The 17,499-nt window shown below is 50.1% G+C and overlaps 1 protein-coding gene across 5 annotated transcripts in view; it reads left to right on the forward strand.

Moving 5' to 3' along the window:
• Positions 1-17,499, forward strand: part of Farp2 (FERM, ARH/RhoGEF and pleckstrin domain protein 2) — a 96,727-nt gene that overhangs the window by 31,587 nt on the left and 47,641 nt on the right. For 3 of the 5 annotated variants that reach the window (XM_026414786.2, XM_026414790.2, XM_026414787.2), the window contains one exon: positions 16,893-16,997. The exons of 1 other annotated variant lie outside the window; for it this stretch is intronic. In XM_026414786.2, the coding sequence (XP_026270571.2) occupies positions 16,893-16,997 (105 nt within the window). Of the gene's footprint in view, positions 1-10,815; positions 11,094-16,892; positions 16,998-17,499 lie in introns of all 5 variants that reach the window. One more of the 5 variants, XM_026414792.2, reaches the window with a different exon arrangement.

Consider the following 17,499-nt stretch of genomic DNA (forward strand, 5'->3'; position numbering starts at 1 on the left):
GTCTTACAGCTTTTTAAAAATTGTTCTAATTAGTTATGCATGACAGAAGAAGGCATTTTGTTTCATTGTACACAAATGGAGCACAACTTTTCATTTCTGTGGTGGTACATGATATAGAGTCCCATTTGTACAATCATACATGTATCTAGGATAATGATGTCCTCATTCCACCATTTTTCCTATCCCCATACCCCCAGCTCTCCCCCACCCTCCCCTTTGCCCAATCCAGAGTTCCTCCGTTCTTCCTCTGCCTCCTCCCCCCTTCATGGATCAGCATCCACCAGGGAGAACATTCAACCCCTGGTTTTTTTGGATTCGCTTGCTTTGGTTGGCATAAAATTCTCCAACTCCATCCATTTACCTGCAGATGCCATGATTTTATTCTCTTTTATTGATGAGTAATATTCCATTGTATGTATGTATGTGTGTGTGTGTACACACACACACACACACACACACACACACACACACACACACCACATTTTCTTTATCCATTCATCTATTGAAGGGCATCTAGGTTGGTTCCACAGTTTAGCTATTGTGAATTGAGCTGCTGCGAATATTGATGTAGCCATGTCACTTTAGTATGCTGTTTAAAAACATGTAAAATACTAGCAACCTGCTTTAAGTGTGATGATGGTTGTCAAGCACTGGTGCACACCTATAATCCCCACTACTGAGGAGGCTGAGGCCGAAGGGTCAGAAGTTCAAGGCCGCCTCAGCAACTTAGTGACACCTTGTTTCAAAACTTTAAAAATTCTTTAAAAAGGGCTGGGGTGTAACTCAGCTGCAGAGCACTTTCTTAGCATGTGTGAGGCCCTGGGTTTAATCCCCAGCACTGCAAACATTAAAAAAAAGGGAAGGAGAAGTAACACTCCCTTTTTGCTCACCTCATGCTCTTGACCTTGGAGGTATTTTGTATCCTTGTCCATACCCTGTGTATGTTCACACATGAACTACTTTATTCATTTAGTTACATGAGTACTAAGCTTCCTCTTATGAATGTGTTTTTATCTGTTTTTCTTTTCACCTCCCGTAGTTTTTATTTTAAGAATGTCAACACTATACTAATTGGTCCCGAGATCTTTATAACTGTGTCTTCTTGATGCAGATAGAGCACTGCTTTCCTCTTGTGAAATGTCTCTCTCTTTTTTTTCAACCTCACTTTGTGCCTTTTGGGCCTAAATCCAGACATACATTCTGTCAGAGCCAGGTCCCTTGCTTCATCTGCTAGCAGTGTACCTAGTATGCCCAGGCGATTTTTCTGTTGCCAGCTGCTCTGAACCTTCAGTCTGAACCTAATCTGAATGGACCAAGTGGGCAGTATCTGTAGGCAGATGGGGCTTGGCTTGAGGAAACGAGGTCCCTGGGGTGAGGCTTTGGGGATGATTCTCTCTCTCTCTCTCTTTTTTTAATTTAGTTGTTGATGGATATTTATTTATTTATTTATTTATATGCGGTGCTGAGAATCACACCCAGTGCCTTACACTTTCGAGACAAGCACTCTACCACTGAGCCACAGCCCCAGCCCCTGGGGATCATGTCTTACCCCCTAGTTCCTCCCTCCCTCTGCTTCCCAGTCACCGTGAACCGAACAGCTCTTTCTTTTAGTTGTAGATGGACGTGATACCCTTATTATCTATTTTCATGTGGTGAGGTTGGAACCCAGTGCCTCATGTGTGCCTGCCAGGCAGGTGCTGTGCCATTGAGCCACAGCCCAGCCCCTGGGTAGCTTTTTCTGCCATACCCTTCCACCATGATGAGCTTCACCTTGGGCTCAGAGGAAGAAGTCAGCCGGCCATGAACTGACCCTCTGAAACCATGACCCTAAAGTACACTTCTCTAACTCTTCAGCTGATCTTTTTGGGCATTTTGATCACAGTGACATACAGCTGATTAACACAGTGTACATAAGTAGAAAGACAGGGTTCGTGGATCAGAGAACTTGATAGACTTTAGAAGGTCATACTCCCAAACTGATTTACACGTTCAACATGGTCACCACTAAAACCACAACTAGCTTTTTTTTCAGAAGTTGATAAGTTGACCTAACGGGTCATCCTTAATTTATAAGGATGTTAATTTATAAGGAGGTGGATGAGATAGCCAAAATCTAGTATTCAAATGGTCTTAAAAGAAGGAAGTTGGGAGACCCATGCTTCTCCTATCAGAACCTGCTTCAGAACCGTGCAGTCCAGGCAGCAGGGGGCGGGCCTCAGGAGGGCCATGCAGGCCCGGCAGTGGGAATGACTGAGGGTGCACAGATGGCATGCATGCTGGTGCCAGCCAGCATTCTCAGGAAGAGTGTGGGGACAGTCGGGTGCCGAGAGGAGGACAGGCTCAACCCCAGAGCCAGTGTGGACCCTGCTGTGCACCATGCACAGAGGCTGCTCAGGTGGTGGCCCAGGGTCAGTTACAGCTTAAGACTCTTGAGGGAACCGGGTGTATCTCATGACCTCAGGTTAGATCACGGTTAGATCATAGTATCACAGATGTAACACCAAAATCTAAAGTGACAAAGAAAGATGAATTGGTCTTCGTCGGAATAAAAAATGTGTGTCAGGCGGTACCCACCAGGGATCTCTGCAACTTGGGAGACTGAGGTGGGAGGACAACTAGTTTGAGCACTGCCTGGGCAACTTAGCAGTGTCCTGTCTGCATGTAGCTCAGTGAAGAGTGCCTAAAAGTCCCTCGCTGTGGCCGCCAATAGAGTGAGGTGGTGCGTTGTTTCTGATCTCAAGGGGAAGCTTGGTCCCGTCTCCGGCCCCAGTCAGCGGTGTTTCTGCTGAGTGGTCATCTGACAGTAGTGTTCCCTGTTTCTTCCTACTGTCTTGGGTGGTGTTGGGTATCCACGGTGCTTGTTCTGCTTTTGCCTCCTAAGGACTTATCCCAGGGGCACTCTACCGCTGAGCCACATCCCCAGTCCTTCTGTTTTTTGTCTTGAGGCAGGGTCTCCCAAGGTTTCCCAGGCCGGCCTCAAGCTTGCAGCCCTCCTGCCTCAGCCTCCAAGGGAGCAAGGTGTGCACTGTCTCTGAGTAGGCGGGCTGCTGGTGAGTTGGCTGTTCCAGGGAGCCCCCCCTCCCCCCGCAGCGAGACTGGCGGGTTTTAACCACCTATGAGTGTTGGTCTGTCCCCCTTCCTCGGGTGGCTACTGTCTCTCCAGCCAAGCGGGGCCCCTGTTGCCCTCGCAGATCCCCTCTATCCTGCTCTCCCCCGGCCAGGTGGCACCTTTTCCCTTCATGCATGTTCCTCAGGCGCCTTGAGACCTTGCTCCTGGTGTCTTGCTTGGGTCCCTGTCCCCACCTGCCTTGCTCTCTCTATGCACGTGGCCTCCCCCAGTTTTGGATTCAGGATTTAGAGGAGTTTCCTTGTTCTGTTGAAAATGGAGCTTGCTTTCTGTTTCTTGTTCTCCTTTTTGATTCTGAATGATTCCAGCAGGCGACTGGGGATACAGCAGCTTACACTTCTTCTAAAATAGGTACCTCCCTGTGTTCACGGTTGTCATGTTCCCAGTGTCCTGTGTCGCCCCCTTTCCTGGAAATCCTTGTAGACACATTGGGAGTCTCTTCCATTGCTTCTATATGTGGAAGAATGTGTCCACTTATCTTTCCACACTGCTGGTACCAGCTCAAGTTGGTCCTCGGTGCCGGTGACTTTCTGGGTGTGTTTTCGGCTCCTTCTCTGCTCTTCAGGGAGGAGTCTGCAGTTAGGGTTTGGCTTACGGTCTGCCCACTTAGTCCCTGGATAGTTCTGCAAACAGTGTTCCAGTGTTGGTCTCCCTTAAAGACCATGGGGTGATTGTGCCGCAGGCTTCCCTTCTGAGAATGACTGCACCCAGTGCCAGGACGTGCTGGTGGACAGGTTCCCTTTCTGTGTAAGAGCTTTCACAAGTGCACACAAGTCATGGCGGGTAAGGAAGAAAGACAGGAGTTCCCCAAGAGGCCAGCTACCTTAGAGGTTTCACTTCCAAGCTAAGCTGCCCTTTTGCTTGCTTTTCCTTGATGCCAAGTGAAGGATGAGAATGAAGAAAAGTCACATATTGGGCTGGGGCTGGGCTCAGAGGTAGTGCAATTGCCTGGCATGTGTGAGGCCCTGGGTTCGATTCTCAGCACCACGTATCAAAAAATAAAGGTCTACCAATTAAAAAAAAAAAAAAGAAAGAAAAGCCACATATCCACCAAGCATATCAGCTCATGACAGGTTGCTTTCCAACTGCTGGCACATGACATACACGTGCCTGTGTACGTAGGGAAGACAGCTGTGCTAACACTGGGCCTCTGTCACATGGGAGTGTCCTTTTTGATGTGCCCTTGCTTGAGTGGGGAGATTTTCAGCAGTCTCTTGCTAATGGGAGAACAGCTCACAGTGGTCTCCACGGTGTCTCAGCCCCCTGCACCCTGGCTCCCCCTCTAGGAAGCTCCTCACAGGCTCGCAGGCCTACTCTCTCCAGTGGGAGTGCCTCTGGCAGGCAAGGTTCTCTCCTGCCGAGGAGTCTGGGGTGCAGGCAGGGAGCTGGCCACGCAGGTGCCTGAAGCCTCCCGTTGGCTGCTGCTCCTCTGCACCAAGCCTCCTCAGTTATGCCAGGCATCAGCTCCCTGAGCTGCGGCTGCACTGTGACAGCACAGGACAGGACTCTCTGCACCTTGGGTGCTTCTTTGTTACATTGGAGCCTCTCTTTCCAAGGTAAAGATGTGAAGGCTGTATAGTCTATGGGGTGTTCCAGAATGTGCTCATTGAAGCTTTCAAAGTCCTGTAACGACCAGTAATTTGAACTGGGAAACTTAATAACCCGTGACCGGTAACCAGATTAGCTACTAAGGGTTGAAGGGAGATGCTAAAGAATGCAGGTGTGGGAGAGATGCCGAGAGCTGCCCCAAGGCGAGGCTCAGAGGAGTCCACTGAGATATTGTGGGGACAGGTATGAGGGACCAGCACCTCTCCTCACACAACTGGCCGGAGTGCCAGGAGCCCCAGAAACCGGGAGAAGCCTCCTCTTGTGGCATTTCCTCCCTGGTGCCAGCAGGCCAGCTGGCTGAAGAGGAGTGTCTGCATGGCCCTGCTCTATATCACCAAGCAAGGCCAGGAAACTTGGATTTGGGATGGAAAGGCATAAATAAATGAATAGATTCCAATTTAGGAATTTTAAGTGGCGTTGTTTCTGTGGGTGGTTTTAAGAGAAACTGTTGTTGAAAAAAGAAGGGTACCGGTGGATCCCTGGACAGGCAGTCTCGGGTTTGCCTTGTCTCGTCATCGTGGAGATGACTTGTGCCAGTTGGTCTCTTAGTCTAAGAGCAGATCCCTCTTCCTCTCTGGGTGTCCCTTCCCAGAAGCAGACGTAGCCCTTCATACCTTCCTGCTTCCATAGCCAGCACCAGTCCTTGGCCCTTGGTGCAGACTGGAGCAGAGCTTGGTATCTTAGGACCAGCGAGAACCTGTGTCGAAAATGCACCAGAATGAGAGAGAGATGCCTGCCACCAACGTTGGTGACCTTTCCAAGAATCCAGAATGAATGTGGCTATGGTTACCTGGTTCTGACCCGGGAGGCTGGGCAGTCCAGTGGGCAGCGGGTGGGGACTGCTGGTCTTTTCTTCCTTTCCAGCTTCTGTCAGTGGTGGCAGTGCCCAGCTGGCCGGGAACCTGTCTGCTTCCGTCCACGGGCCTTCTTGTTTCCTCTGATCTTTTCTGCTGTGGGAGTATGGGACGGGTGTTACCGTCCCACTGTATTGACATTATTTTCCTTATATAGTATATTCAAAAGCCAGTTGGGTCGATCTGATTTTTAGACAAGGGAAATCTTGTGTAGGGAAGCTAACAGTACAGATGCAAAGTCTGTGAGGGGAGATGAAGGAGCTGCCACTTGGCACATGAACTATAAATGGGCACATGAAATAAACAAGCCAAAGGACAGAATCAGGCTGTTTTCAGAAGAATTTTCCCACAGCACTCTTAAGACAAAGGATAAAGGAGCACTTTGTCGGCCAGGCTCCGTGGCCACTTCCATCTGCACGCAGTCTGTAATGGCGCTATTGTGGGTGTCAGTTTTTAACAGGATGCTTTATGTCTGAACTTGCAGAAGCCCTTCAGTGCCATGACCAACTAAAAAAAATGGAAATATTTAGCAAAAAGTTGTTTTTTGTCAACCTGAGTTTTGTATGCCATGCTCTTTGCTTCTTCCCCAGCCCATACTTGAACCTAGTTCTGACCCGGGAGGCTGGGCAGTCCAGTGGGCAGCGGGTGGGGACTGCTGGTCTTTTCTTCCTTTCCAGCTTCTGTCAGTGGTGGCAGTGCCCAGCTGGCCGGGAGCCTGTCTGCTTCCGTCCACGGGCCTTCTTGTTTCCTCTGATCTTTTCTCTGTGGGAGAATGAGACGGGTGTTACCGTCCCACTGAGGCTGAATTTCTGTATGTTTAGGAACAGAAGGTAAACTTGTAGGAAGATGTGAGGAGGTAAAAATGGACTTGTGACAGATTTAAGTGACACTGAGAAGAGAGTCGATCGTGACATTTAATGACATATAGTCCAGGCCCTAAGGCACCTGTAAAAGTTAAAGGGAGTGCCTCAAAATACCAATGACATTCTTCATAGAACTAGAAGAAAACAGTCCTAAAATTCACTTGGAAGAATAAGAGACCCAGCATAGCCAAACAGTTCTAACCCGAAAAAGCAACGCTGGCGACCCCACGGTACCTGACTTCAAGTGACACCACAGCACCACAGCAACAAAACTGCACGGTGCAGGCGTGAAAGAGGCACATAGGCCAGTGGGACAGGAGAGAAGTCACGGAGACAGACCACAGGTTCAGTCATCTGGTCCTTGACATAGATGCCAAAAACGCACCTCGGAGAAGGGCAGCTGCCAAGTGGGCTGGTGCTCAGAGAAGCATGGAAGACCCCTCCCACTAGTAGGCACTGTGACCCTGACGACCCTGAGCAGAGGTTCTGCTCTGAAGAAAATAGGAGGGCTGGGGTTGTGGCTCAGTGATAGAGCACTTGCCTAGCATGCATGGGGCACCACATTTATAAGTAAATAAAATAAAGGTCCATCAAAATCTAATAAAAATATGTTTAAAAAATCATTTAGGCAAGTAATGTTGAAAAATATTTTGAGAGTTTGGCACCTCTAAAATACATTATGGACCTGTAATCCCAGCTACTTGGGAGGCTGAGGCAGGAGGATCATTAGTTTGAGGCCAGTCTTGGCAACTTAATGAGACCCTATCTCAAAAAATAAAAAGGCTCAGGGAGGTAGGTCAGTGGTCGAGAGCCTCTAGGCTCAGTCCCCATCGCCACATACACACTAATGAGAAAGGTGGTGGGCTTTGCGCTTTGTGTCCTCTGTTTCTAAGGTGCTGAGGACTGAACCAAGGCCTGCACACGTTAGCCAGCTGCACACCATTGACTCCCACCCAGCCTCTGTGTGCAGACGTGTTGGCAGGCAGGAGGGGTCTCCGGGTGCCATCCAGACCCCAGGGGCTCTCCATTCTGCCTGTTGGCCTGTCCTCTTGTACACCCTCTTTAAGAAGGAAGTTGGCATGCTCAAGGACCAGTGCTTAGGGAACTGTCGCCAGGAGGGCATGAGCCAGCTCTGGGGGGGTCAGGTGATGCTTTCTGGTGATGCCCTTGTTGTCCTGTGGGTGAGCTCATGGGCAGGAGCAGTTTCCCTACCTGATCTCATGACCCCCTGTGAGAACAGAATGTATCCTCACACGAAACAACCCTGGCTCATCCTACCCACCGAGCTGGGCTTGCAGCTCCAGAGCCTGTTCTCATGTCCGCAGGGTGGCCTGGCCACTCAAGAACACCCCTCCTCTTCACTGTGAGCAGAGGGTGGCCAGCCCTCCGGCCAGACAGCTGCACATCTGGTTTGGAGACGAGAGCACACTCAAAGACCAAAGGCATGTTCTCTGCTGCAGTCACTGTCCAGCTGTGAAATCCAAGTGGTCACTAGGAAGCCTGTTCTTGTAGTGTGGTCTTGTCTAGGTTTGGTCAGCATCTCCCTAACACAACTAAAAATTAAAAAAAAAAAAAAAAAGAAAAGAAAATGTTTTGTTTAAAATGTGCCTAGATTGGTGTGGTCCCCTGAGGACTACTGCTTTCCTAGGACACCAGGCCTTCCTCCCTGGACAGCTAAATCTGTGCCAGGCGGCCTGTGTACGCAGGAGGCCTCCTTGGTGTAGGTGTTGTACTGGCTTGCCTCTCCAGGGCGCCTCGGTGACACTGCCTTCTGTCCACTCACAGAAGGGCCTCAGCAGACTGCTCCCTGTCTAGACGACTCTGATGCAGTAGTGAGGGTTGGAGAGACAGTCAGCCCGCACCCTTCTCCAGCAGACTGTCCCGCAGTGGAGCCCGCCCCTCGAGGAGCTGAGATTTCTGGACCCATCAACAGGGGTGAAGTTGGAGCACAGAAACTCTAACAGGCCGTAGTGTGGGAGGTGGAGGATCAATTTTCATGAACTCCAAAGACTCTTCCCCGCCCCGCCTTGTAATCACATTTATTTTCATTCTCATTCTGAGACAGAGCCTCACTGTGGGCTGGGGATGTGGCTCAAGCGGTAGCGCGCTCGCCTGGCATGCGTGCGGCCCGGGTTCGATCCTCAGCACCACATACCAACAAAGATGTTGTGTCCGCCGAGAACTAAAAAATAAATATTAAAAATTCTCTCTCTCTCTCTCTCTCTCTCTCTCTCTCTCTCCTCTCTCTCACTCTCTCTTTAAAGAAAAAAAAAAAAAAAGATAAAAAAAAAAAAAGAGCCTCACTGTATTGCCCAGGAAATCCTCCTGCCTCCACTTCCTGAGTAGGTAGGACATGAGGTGTGCACCAGAACGCCCAGCTTCAGTCATATTCCTACTGAGGTAGAATACACAAGCACTTGCACATACCATGCGAGTGCTGCTGGGTGTGTGTCTACAACCCTGGACCCCACCTGGATGAAGGAGCAGCCTGGGCTCCCAGGGGCCCGCTGCGTCAGTTTCCACCCCACAAAAGTGGCTACAGCTTTAATCTCTCTTTTAATCCTTTTTTATTTGTTCTGATTAGTTCTACCTGACAGTAGAATGCACTTTGCATCATGCATATATGGAGTATGACTTCTTATTCTTCTGGTTGTACAAGATGTAGAATCACACTGGTCGCGTAGTTACATGTGCACATAGGGTAATGTCCACTCCATTCTACTATCCTTCCTACCCAGTGTCCCTCCCCTCCCTTCACTCCTAATCCAAAGTAACTCTATTCTTCCCTAGCCCCCCACCCCTTATTGTGAATTAGCATCATCCGCATATCAGAGAAAACCCTGGGCCTTTGGTTTTGGGGGATTGGCTTATTTGCTTAGCATGATAGTCTCCAGTTTCATCCATTTACTGGCAAATGCCATATTTGATTCTTCTTAAAGGCTGAATAATATTCCAGTGTGTATATGTACCACAGTTTCTTTATCCATTCATCTGTTGAAGGACACTCAGATTTGTTCCATAGCTTAGGTATCATGAATTAAGCTGTTTGAACATTGATGTGGCTGCTTCACTATAGTATGCTGATTTTAAGTCCTTTGGGAACAAACCAAGGAGTGGGATAGCTGAGTCAGACGGTGGTCTCACTCCAGGTGTTCTGGGGAGTCTCCATACTGCTTTCCACGTCACTAAACGTAACTGTCAGTGGCAGTGGTGTCTTCATTGCTGGGGAGTCTCTGCTGGAACGACAAGCCGCAGTTTCCCTTCTGCTCTGAGTGAGCGTTGCCGTGTGTTCCAGCTCTGCACTGCTGGGAGCGTACATTCTTGGACACGTCTCTCCATGGTGTTGTGGTCGACTTTTCTTTTCTTTTCTTTTTTTTTTTTAAAGAGAGAGAGAGAGGAGAGAGAGAGAGAGAGAGAGAGAGAGAGAGAGAGAGAGAGAGAGAGAGAGAATTTTTAATATTTATTTTTTATTTGGCGGACACAACATCTTTGTTGGTATGTGGTGCTGAGGATCGAACCCGGGCCGCACGCATGCCAGGAGAGCGCGCTACCGCTTGAGCCACATCCCCAGCCCTGTGGTTGACTTTTCTACTGCTGTGACCAAAGACCTGGCAAGAACGACTTAGAGGAAGAAAAGATCATTGGGCTCACTGTTTCAGAGGCTGCAGACTGTAGACAGTCTCTCCCCTCCATCCCTCTGTGCCCAAAATGAGGATGTGGCCCATCAGGAAGCCTGCTTACCAGGGACAAAGCACACACCCAAAAGCCATGCCCCAGGGACCACCTCTTCCCGTGGCCACCCAGTTAATCTCTGTCAAGTGAGTCGTCCATGGACTGGGGCCCGACTCTTACAGCTAGTCACTTCACCTCTGAGAGGGGCGGCATTGTCTCCCAGGGAGCTGTTGGAGACCCTCACATCTAGGCCACAGCACAGGTGTCCACCCAGGACGGAGCAGTAGGGCATATCTGTGAATAGATTCCATCACACTCTGGATGTTCAACATTGACAGAGTGTGAGCCCTGTGTGGCCCCACATCTGGCCCACATTGGTGGGACCTGTTCCTTTAGGCACCCTGGAGGCGCCCAGGGTCCCCTCAGGGTTCCACATGCATCTCCCTGGTGTCGTCTCCTCACTCTCCTTTTTAGTGGCCATTGAGTACCTCTTGTGTGAAGTATCCGTTCAGGTCTTTTTGCCCAGTTGCCTTTACATGGGCTGGCTGTCTTTTCCTGTCATTTATAAGATCTTTATATTGGTTATATGACGTTTGTTGGATTTTTTTTTGGGGGGGGGGTACTAGAGTTTGAACCCAGGGGCAATTTGCCACTGAGCCACATCCCAGCCCTTTTTATTTTTTATTTTAAGACAGGGTCTCACTTATTGCTTATGGCCTTGCTAAGTTAATCAGGCCTCGAACTTGGAAACTGACAGCAGATTAAAAGACTGCACAAACCCAAAGGCCTCGAACATCAGCAAGGACAGATTTGGCGGACTTCCACGATTCAGTGCCCAGCTGCAGCAGTGATGCAGTGGTTCTGACGTGAGCACAGGGGCCAGACACAGGCCCCCCCCACACCCCCCACAGAGGACAGGAGGTCAGCACAGGAGGACGTGCCTCAGCCTCCCAAGGTGTGGGGTCACAGGTGGGCGCTCCCTTGCCTGGCCTCTGTTGGAACTTTGCACCACGAATGTCTTCAGGTGTGTGGCTTGCTCTTTGTCACCTGCACAGTGTCTTCACGCACGTGAGTCTGTAGCGCCAGGGAGTCCAGCTCTGCGCTTTCTTCTGTAGCCATGTTCCTCGTGTCCTGCTGGAGAAGTGTCTGTCTCTCTAGGCCTTGTTGTGGGATTCCTCTGTGGGTTGTTGGGTGACGTATGTGTAGTGTGAGGCAGGGTGCGTGTTCTTGTGTAGTGGACCCTACTGTTCCCAGCGTGCTCGTCAGCTCGTCCTCCTGGGCCGACTCCCTGTCCTCTGCGGGAGTGGCGGGCCTGTTGGCCCCTGTGCTCACGTCAGAACCACTGCATCTTTCCTGCAGCTGGGCACTGAATCTTGGTATCTGATAGTGGAAGTCCTCCAAATCTGTTCTTCTCCAATGTTTGAGGCCTTTGGGATTTGAGTAGTTTTTTATCTGCTTGTCAGTTTCCATAGACACAAGCTGCTGGGTTTTCCTTGGAACAGCACTGGGTTGATAGTCACTTGGGGAGAAATGACCGTTGATACAGAGGGAGATCCCAGTGTCACGGAGGGGGCACTGTCTCAGCAGTGAAATGTGGTGTTCAGCATAGTGGTTTATAGAATAGAACTGCTCTTCACGAGCGACCCTTCAACTTTTCTAAATTCACTTATTTTGAATATTTTGTACACAGGTTCTATTTATTTTGAAGGCCAAGATTCTGTATTTTTAAGTGTTTGTATTCTGAATTTTAAAGCAGTTTAAAACTTGAAGAAAAAAAGCAACAAGAGCCAAAGACTCTTTCTTCTCTGCCACTCCAGAGTGAGTTGCCAGCCCTGTGCCTGACACTCTCAAGGGCACTTTGTGCCAACATAAGGCTCATCGAAGGCTCTTCATCGATATGACGCAGTACAGGGGCCCATGCTTCTCCTGGCCTCCTTCAGCCCTGATGTCCCCACCCTCATTGCTGGGTGCCTCCCAAAAGCCCCATGTGGGAAGCTAGCGGGACTTGTGTGAGGTGGGGCCTGGAGAGGGCCTGGGCCTGGGGGTGCCCTTGAAGGGGGAGGCTGAGCACGGGCCCCTTCCTCCTGCTCTTCTTGCTTCTGGTCGTGAGCTGAGCTGCTTGCTCCACTACACACTGCCGCTCCGCGTGCTGCCTGGCCAGTGCCTCTGAGCAACGCGACACCCACCCCCTAGACCAGAACCTACAAATCTGTGAGCCCAAACGAATCTCCTCTCCTTGTAGGTGCACGGCCTCTGGTATGTTGTTATAGTAAAGGGAAGCTGATGAGTACAAGGAGCACAGCAGTTGGGTGAGACCATCTGGATTCGCAGTTTCCTTGCACCTGGACCAGCTTGTGCACCCTTGGCAGGGGTGGCACCAAAGGGTGCTGGGTTCTCATTCATCTAGTTACATAGCACTGGGTTTGAGTCTGACCCATCTCTGGTGCTGACCAGGCTTTGGCCGCCTGGTGAGGATGTGTTGGACAGGCCTCTCCCCAGTGGGGAGCACCCTTGGAGCCCTGCACCCTCTCTCTGCCCTCAGTGTGGAACCAGTTCTCACATCAGGTGGGCTTCTGGTCCCTGTTCTGCCCAGTGGGTTTCCACTCATTCTGCCTCTTTAGTCAGCTGGCTCCCTGCTGTGACCGAAAGGCTGGCAAGAACAGTTGAGGAGGAAAAGTTATTTGGGCTCGGAATTTCAGAGGTCTCAGTCCACAGACGCTGACTCCATGCTCTGGGTCCGAGTGAGGCAGCACGTCATGGTGGAGGGTGTGGGGGAGGAAGGCAGCTCAGCACTTGGCAGCCAGGAAGCAGAGACAGAGAGAGAGCCCCACTGACCAAGGACAAAATATACACCCCAAGGCACGCCTCCAGGACCCCCACCCCCAGCCAGACCCCACCTGCCTGTGGTCACCACCCAGCTACTCCCTGTCAGGGAGCAGTGCACTGCTTAGGTAAGGCCCTCCTGACCCAGGCTCTGCCCCTCTGAACCGCCTCACCCCGCCTCACGCCTGGGCTTTGGGGACGCCTCACATCTGAACCACAGCACTGCCATTGCTTGCTGTGATGCTCAGGCGGCCCCAGACTTGGCCAGTGAGGAGCGCTTCCCTCCTTTGGACATGGCCTCTCACTCTGAGGGCTTCTCTGCCTGCGCTCAGCTTGTCCCCTCCCTGCCCCAATCTGGCATCAGCCCTTTCCTGTGAAAGGCTTGTGTGCCAGCTGTTTCCTGGAGGCCTTCATTCCCCAAAGCCTGCTGATGGGCAAAGCCAGGCCTCTGGCCCCCAGGCCAGGGTCCCTTCCCAGTGTCGATGCCCTCCCTCTGGTGGCCTGACAGCCCTCTGCAGGCTGCGGCCCCTCTTGACCCTCACCCTCACCTGCCTCATCCACCCTGTGCAGAACCTGGTGTGTCCACAGCCCTCCTCCAGCACGCAGCCTGCCTTTACCCAGACCTAACAGGTCTGGTCCGTGCCACGGGACAGGGGGGAGAAGTGTAGGCAGGTGTGCACACAGCTGGGTTCTGGAACCCGGGCTGCTGCTGGCTTGTGGTGGTTCCTGCAGAGAGCGCCTGTGCACATACACGTGCGTGCCCATGCCCCAGCTTTGCACACACACACTCCACCACACACACTTCTGTGTGCAACTTATTCCCTCCCTCACATCACACATGCTCACCAATGTGCCCCTGTCACACACGGTGGCATACGTGCTGTTCTGCCCCTTCTTTTCTTCTTTTGGTATATTCAAGAATCCTTCCCCTTTTAGCACACAGCAGACTGACTTTTTAAAATTCTGTCTGGAATAGCATTGTCTGATTTCAGTAATTTTTAGACAGTCATATACTGGTAGAGTTAGAGTACGTTGATCCTTTGCTATTAGAACCCTTATTGTAACACATATTTCTTTCTTTTCTTTTTTTTTTTTTCCGAGGGGGTACTGGGAATTGAACTCAGGGGTACTCAGCCACTGAGCCACGTCCCCAGCTCTAATTTGTATTTTATTCAGAGACAGGGTCTCACCACTTCCAGAATGTTCCCTACAGAACATTTTAGCGCCTCACTTTTGCCGAGGCTGGCTTTGAACTCATGATTCTCCTGCCTCAGCCTCCCGAGCTGCTAGGATCTCAGGTGTGCGCCACCGCCCCTGGCATAACACGTGTTTCTTTATATGCATTGTTTTGCACCTGTGAGGTACTTGTTAGAGCATGATCTGTGAGATGAGGGTGTGTGACTTTGGCTCCCTGGAAGATGTAGTTTCTTTCACCAGCCCCATGTGAGCACACCTGTTTCCCACCCTTCAGGTTCTGCCAACGTGATAGACCAAAAAAAGAACCTCAGTGTGACCTGGACCTGTGGGTCTCTGGTTATGCTCTTGGAGCCTCCGCGCCTCTGTTTCCACCACTCCCTGTGTGTACCTGAAGGCTGTCGGTGAGCAGCCTGTGAGGAAGAGTGGCGGAGCTTGGCGCCCACTGGCTGCTCCAGCTCCCAGGACCCCCCACGGTCAGCCGTCAGGGCACTTTGTACCTTGCAGTTCAGGTGAGATCTTTACTCGGGATTCTTGCATTTCCATGTTTTTTGAAGAAATTAGCCCTTGGTCTGAAGCATGAGCTGTCGGCGTTTTTCTTATCTTTAATTTCTGTACGGATTTGTTTGTTTGTTTTTTTGTGGAGTTGGGGATAGAACCCAGAGCCTGTGCATGCAAGGCAAGCACTCTGCCAACTGAGCCATATCCCCAGCCCTAAAAAATTTGGAGTTGTCCAATCTCTCCTGGGAGGAGTTGGTTTCAGCCATGATTTCTTCTTGGCCAGCCAACCCTGGAGGTTTGGTGCTCAATCTGAAAGGGCTGGTGCAGCTGCATCTCCTGAGCTAGGAGCACTGGTGTACCCCTCTGAGATGCCCACCGCATCAGAGTGGCATCGACCCAGAAGAATCTCGGGTCCTTGGGAGCCTGAAGTAGGAGGATAGCAAGTTCTTGGCCAGTCTCTCAATTTGTGAAACCCTGTCCCAAAACAGAAAGGACTAAGGGTGCAGCTAGTGGTAGAGCACCCTGGGTTCAAGCCCCAGTACCAAAAATGAAATCAGATCTAACGTATTTGTAAGGTCACTAGCTCATCTCCCACTGTCTTTACTGTCTTTTTTGAGGAGGTTTTCACTGTTACAATTCTTTGTAACGAGGAATTGCAGGTTTTCATTCCTCCCAGGAAGTCTCCTCTTAGGAACATGAGCACTGGGTCACAGGATCTGGGGTGAAACTTCAGGGAGCGACAGAGATCTGCCTTTTCCTCACTGGCATGGGACTCTTGGGTTCTTTATTTGTTTGTTTGTTTTTTGGTTTTGTCTCAAGACAGGGTCTCCCTGAGTTGCCCACCTGGCCTGAGAACTCAGGATACTCCTGCCTCAGCCTCCAGAGTAGCTGGGGTCACAGGCAGGCACCGCCACATCCATCTGGCATATGATGTTGTAAAAATGATGTGTTCCTCCTCATTCAGAGATGACAGACTTGAAGAAACAAGAGGCCCCTGGCCTCCCACCTCTGTCTGTTCAGGGCTATAATGGTGGTTACTTTAAAGATTTAGTGTATAGCCATTACAGTTATTTCTAGTGTGTGTGTGTGTGTGTGTGTGTGTGTGTGTGTGAAAACGGTCCTGTCACCTGCACCCCATGGGAATGCAGACTGGGACTCTCTTCTCAGCCAGCCTGTGTGGTGGACTGTGCTCCATGAGCCCCAGAGAGCTCCGTGTTCTTCTGGGCTTGCACCCTTTTCCAGTATGATTGGGCTAGCACTTACTCCACCAGCCCTTTGCTGAATTTGTCCTATGGAATTAGCTCTGTGCAGTTTATGAGAATATCTGTAGGGAACATTCTGGAAGTGGAGTTGTTGGGGCAAAGGTGAATGAACACTTGAAATTCTGAAAAGTATTTTCACGTTCCCCCTCCCCAGGTCATGTTAACTTACACCCCCAGCTCTGTGTGGGGCTGTTTTCTCACAGGCACACGAGGTCTCCCTGTTGTAGCTGATCCTGTTGTCACAGGGGCTTAATACCTTTTTAAATGCCTGACAACTGTTGTGTTTCTTCACCAAGAGTGAAACAGGACCATCTTGTCTTTTCAGTGTGATTGTAGATCGTAGCTTTGTTAGACATCTTCCTTTTCAGGAGCTCTGGGCAGGCAGACTGCTGGTCTTCCTGTTGGGCTATGCTTAGGAAGACTGCACCTATTTATGATTTATGATCCCCAGGAGCATAGAAACAGGCTGCTCTGTTTTATTTTAGTCTTTAGTCGTTGCAGTTTGTTTTTGTGAATAGTATAAAGTAGGACATCACTTTATTTTTCTTCTGGAGAGCTGACATGCCCCACCTTGTTTTTGAACAGTTCATGTTCTTCTCCATAATGTAAAATGCTGTCAAATGGTAAATTATTCACTGGGAGCCTATGTAAACAGAGACTGTGGAACTCTACTTTTGAGCAGATGTCAAAATTATTTGGTGAAATATTTACTGAAACTAGAAATCATTATATGCCAGAGAAATACAACTAAAAACACAGTAAGAATGTAAAATGGAAGGACTTTTGAGCTGTACATTTATTTTGCTATCAGTGGATAAACACAGATGCCTCAGCAGACTCGTGTGCTCTGTGGTGTGTGTGAATCTTGCTCATACGCAGGTGAAGTGCAGCAGGGCCACCTGCGCCTCGTGTGAGAGCTGTAGCTTTGTGCCAGTTTTCCAGACTGTCCCTGTCCCCTGGCCCTCAGGCTCTTCTCGCCTCTCCGCAGCCCAAGTGTGTTGGCCAGCTCTTGCTGATGCAGGTGTGGAAGCGCTTGAACCTGATTGAGTGCGACTACTTCGGGTTGGAGTTTCAGAACGTCCAGTCCCAATGGGTATGTGCTTTTGATTTGCTTTTGGAAACAGGCTATGACTGTGTGACAGGATGTTTATGACGTACTCAGTGCCATAGAGCCTTTGGAACCTTCTGTAAGGATGAAGGCAAGCTATTGGATTATTGGAACATTATTTTTATCAGAGCTGTGCTATTAAAGTGCTTTATCTTTAGCCATAAAGAGCATGTCCGGCTTTAACGAACCTGAATTCACACCTCCCTAAACCCACTCTGCTTACAGCACTGTGTGCCAAGTTACACAGCAGCCTTGGATGCATCTGCCTAGTAAACATTTTGAAAGTGAATTTTGAACAAATTGAACTGGTTCTGCCTTGTTTTACTTAAGAGACAAAACCTTAAACAGTGTGATCCTCCAGTGTTCTTAGATGCGACCGTCATAAAGAGACCCACATCAACCTCTCCGTTCAGGAAGCTTGTTGTCGGCTTCTAGCTCTGGGTCTGGCCCTCAGCTGTCCCTGCACGGCTGTGTTTGCCCGAGGGTC

This window comes from Urocitellus parryii, chromosome 1 (genome assembly GCF_045843805.1).
Source record: "Urocitellus parryii isolate mUroPar1 chromosome 1, mUroPar1.hap1, whole genome shotgun sequence".
NCBI classification, from domain to species: domain Eukaryota; kingdom Metazoa; phylum Chordata; class Mammalia; order Rodentia; family Sciuridae; genus Urocitellus; species Urocitellus parryii.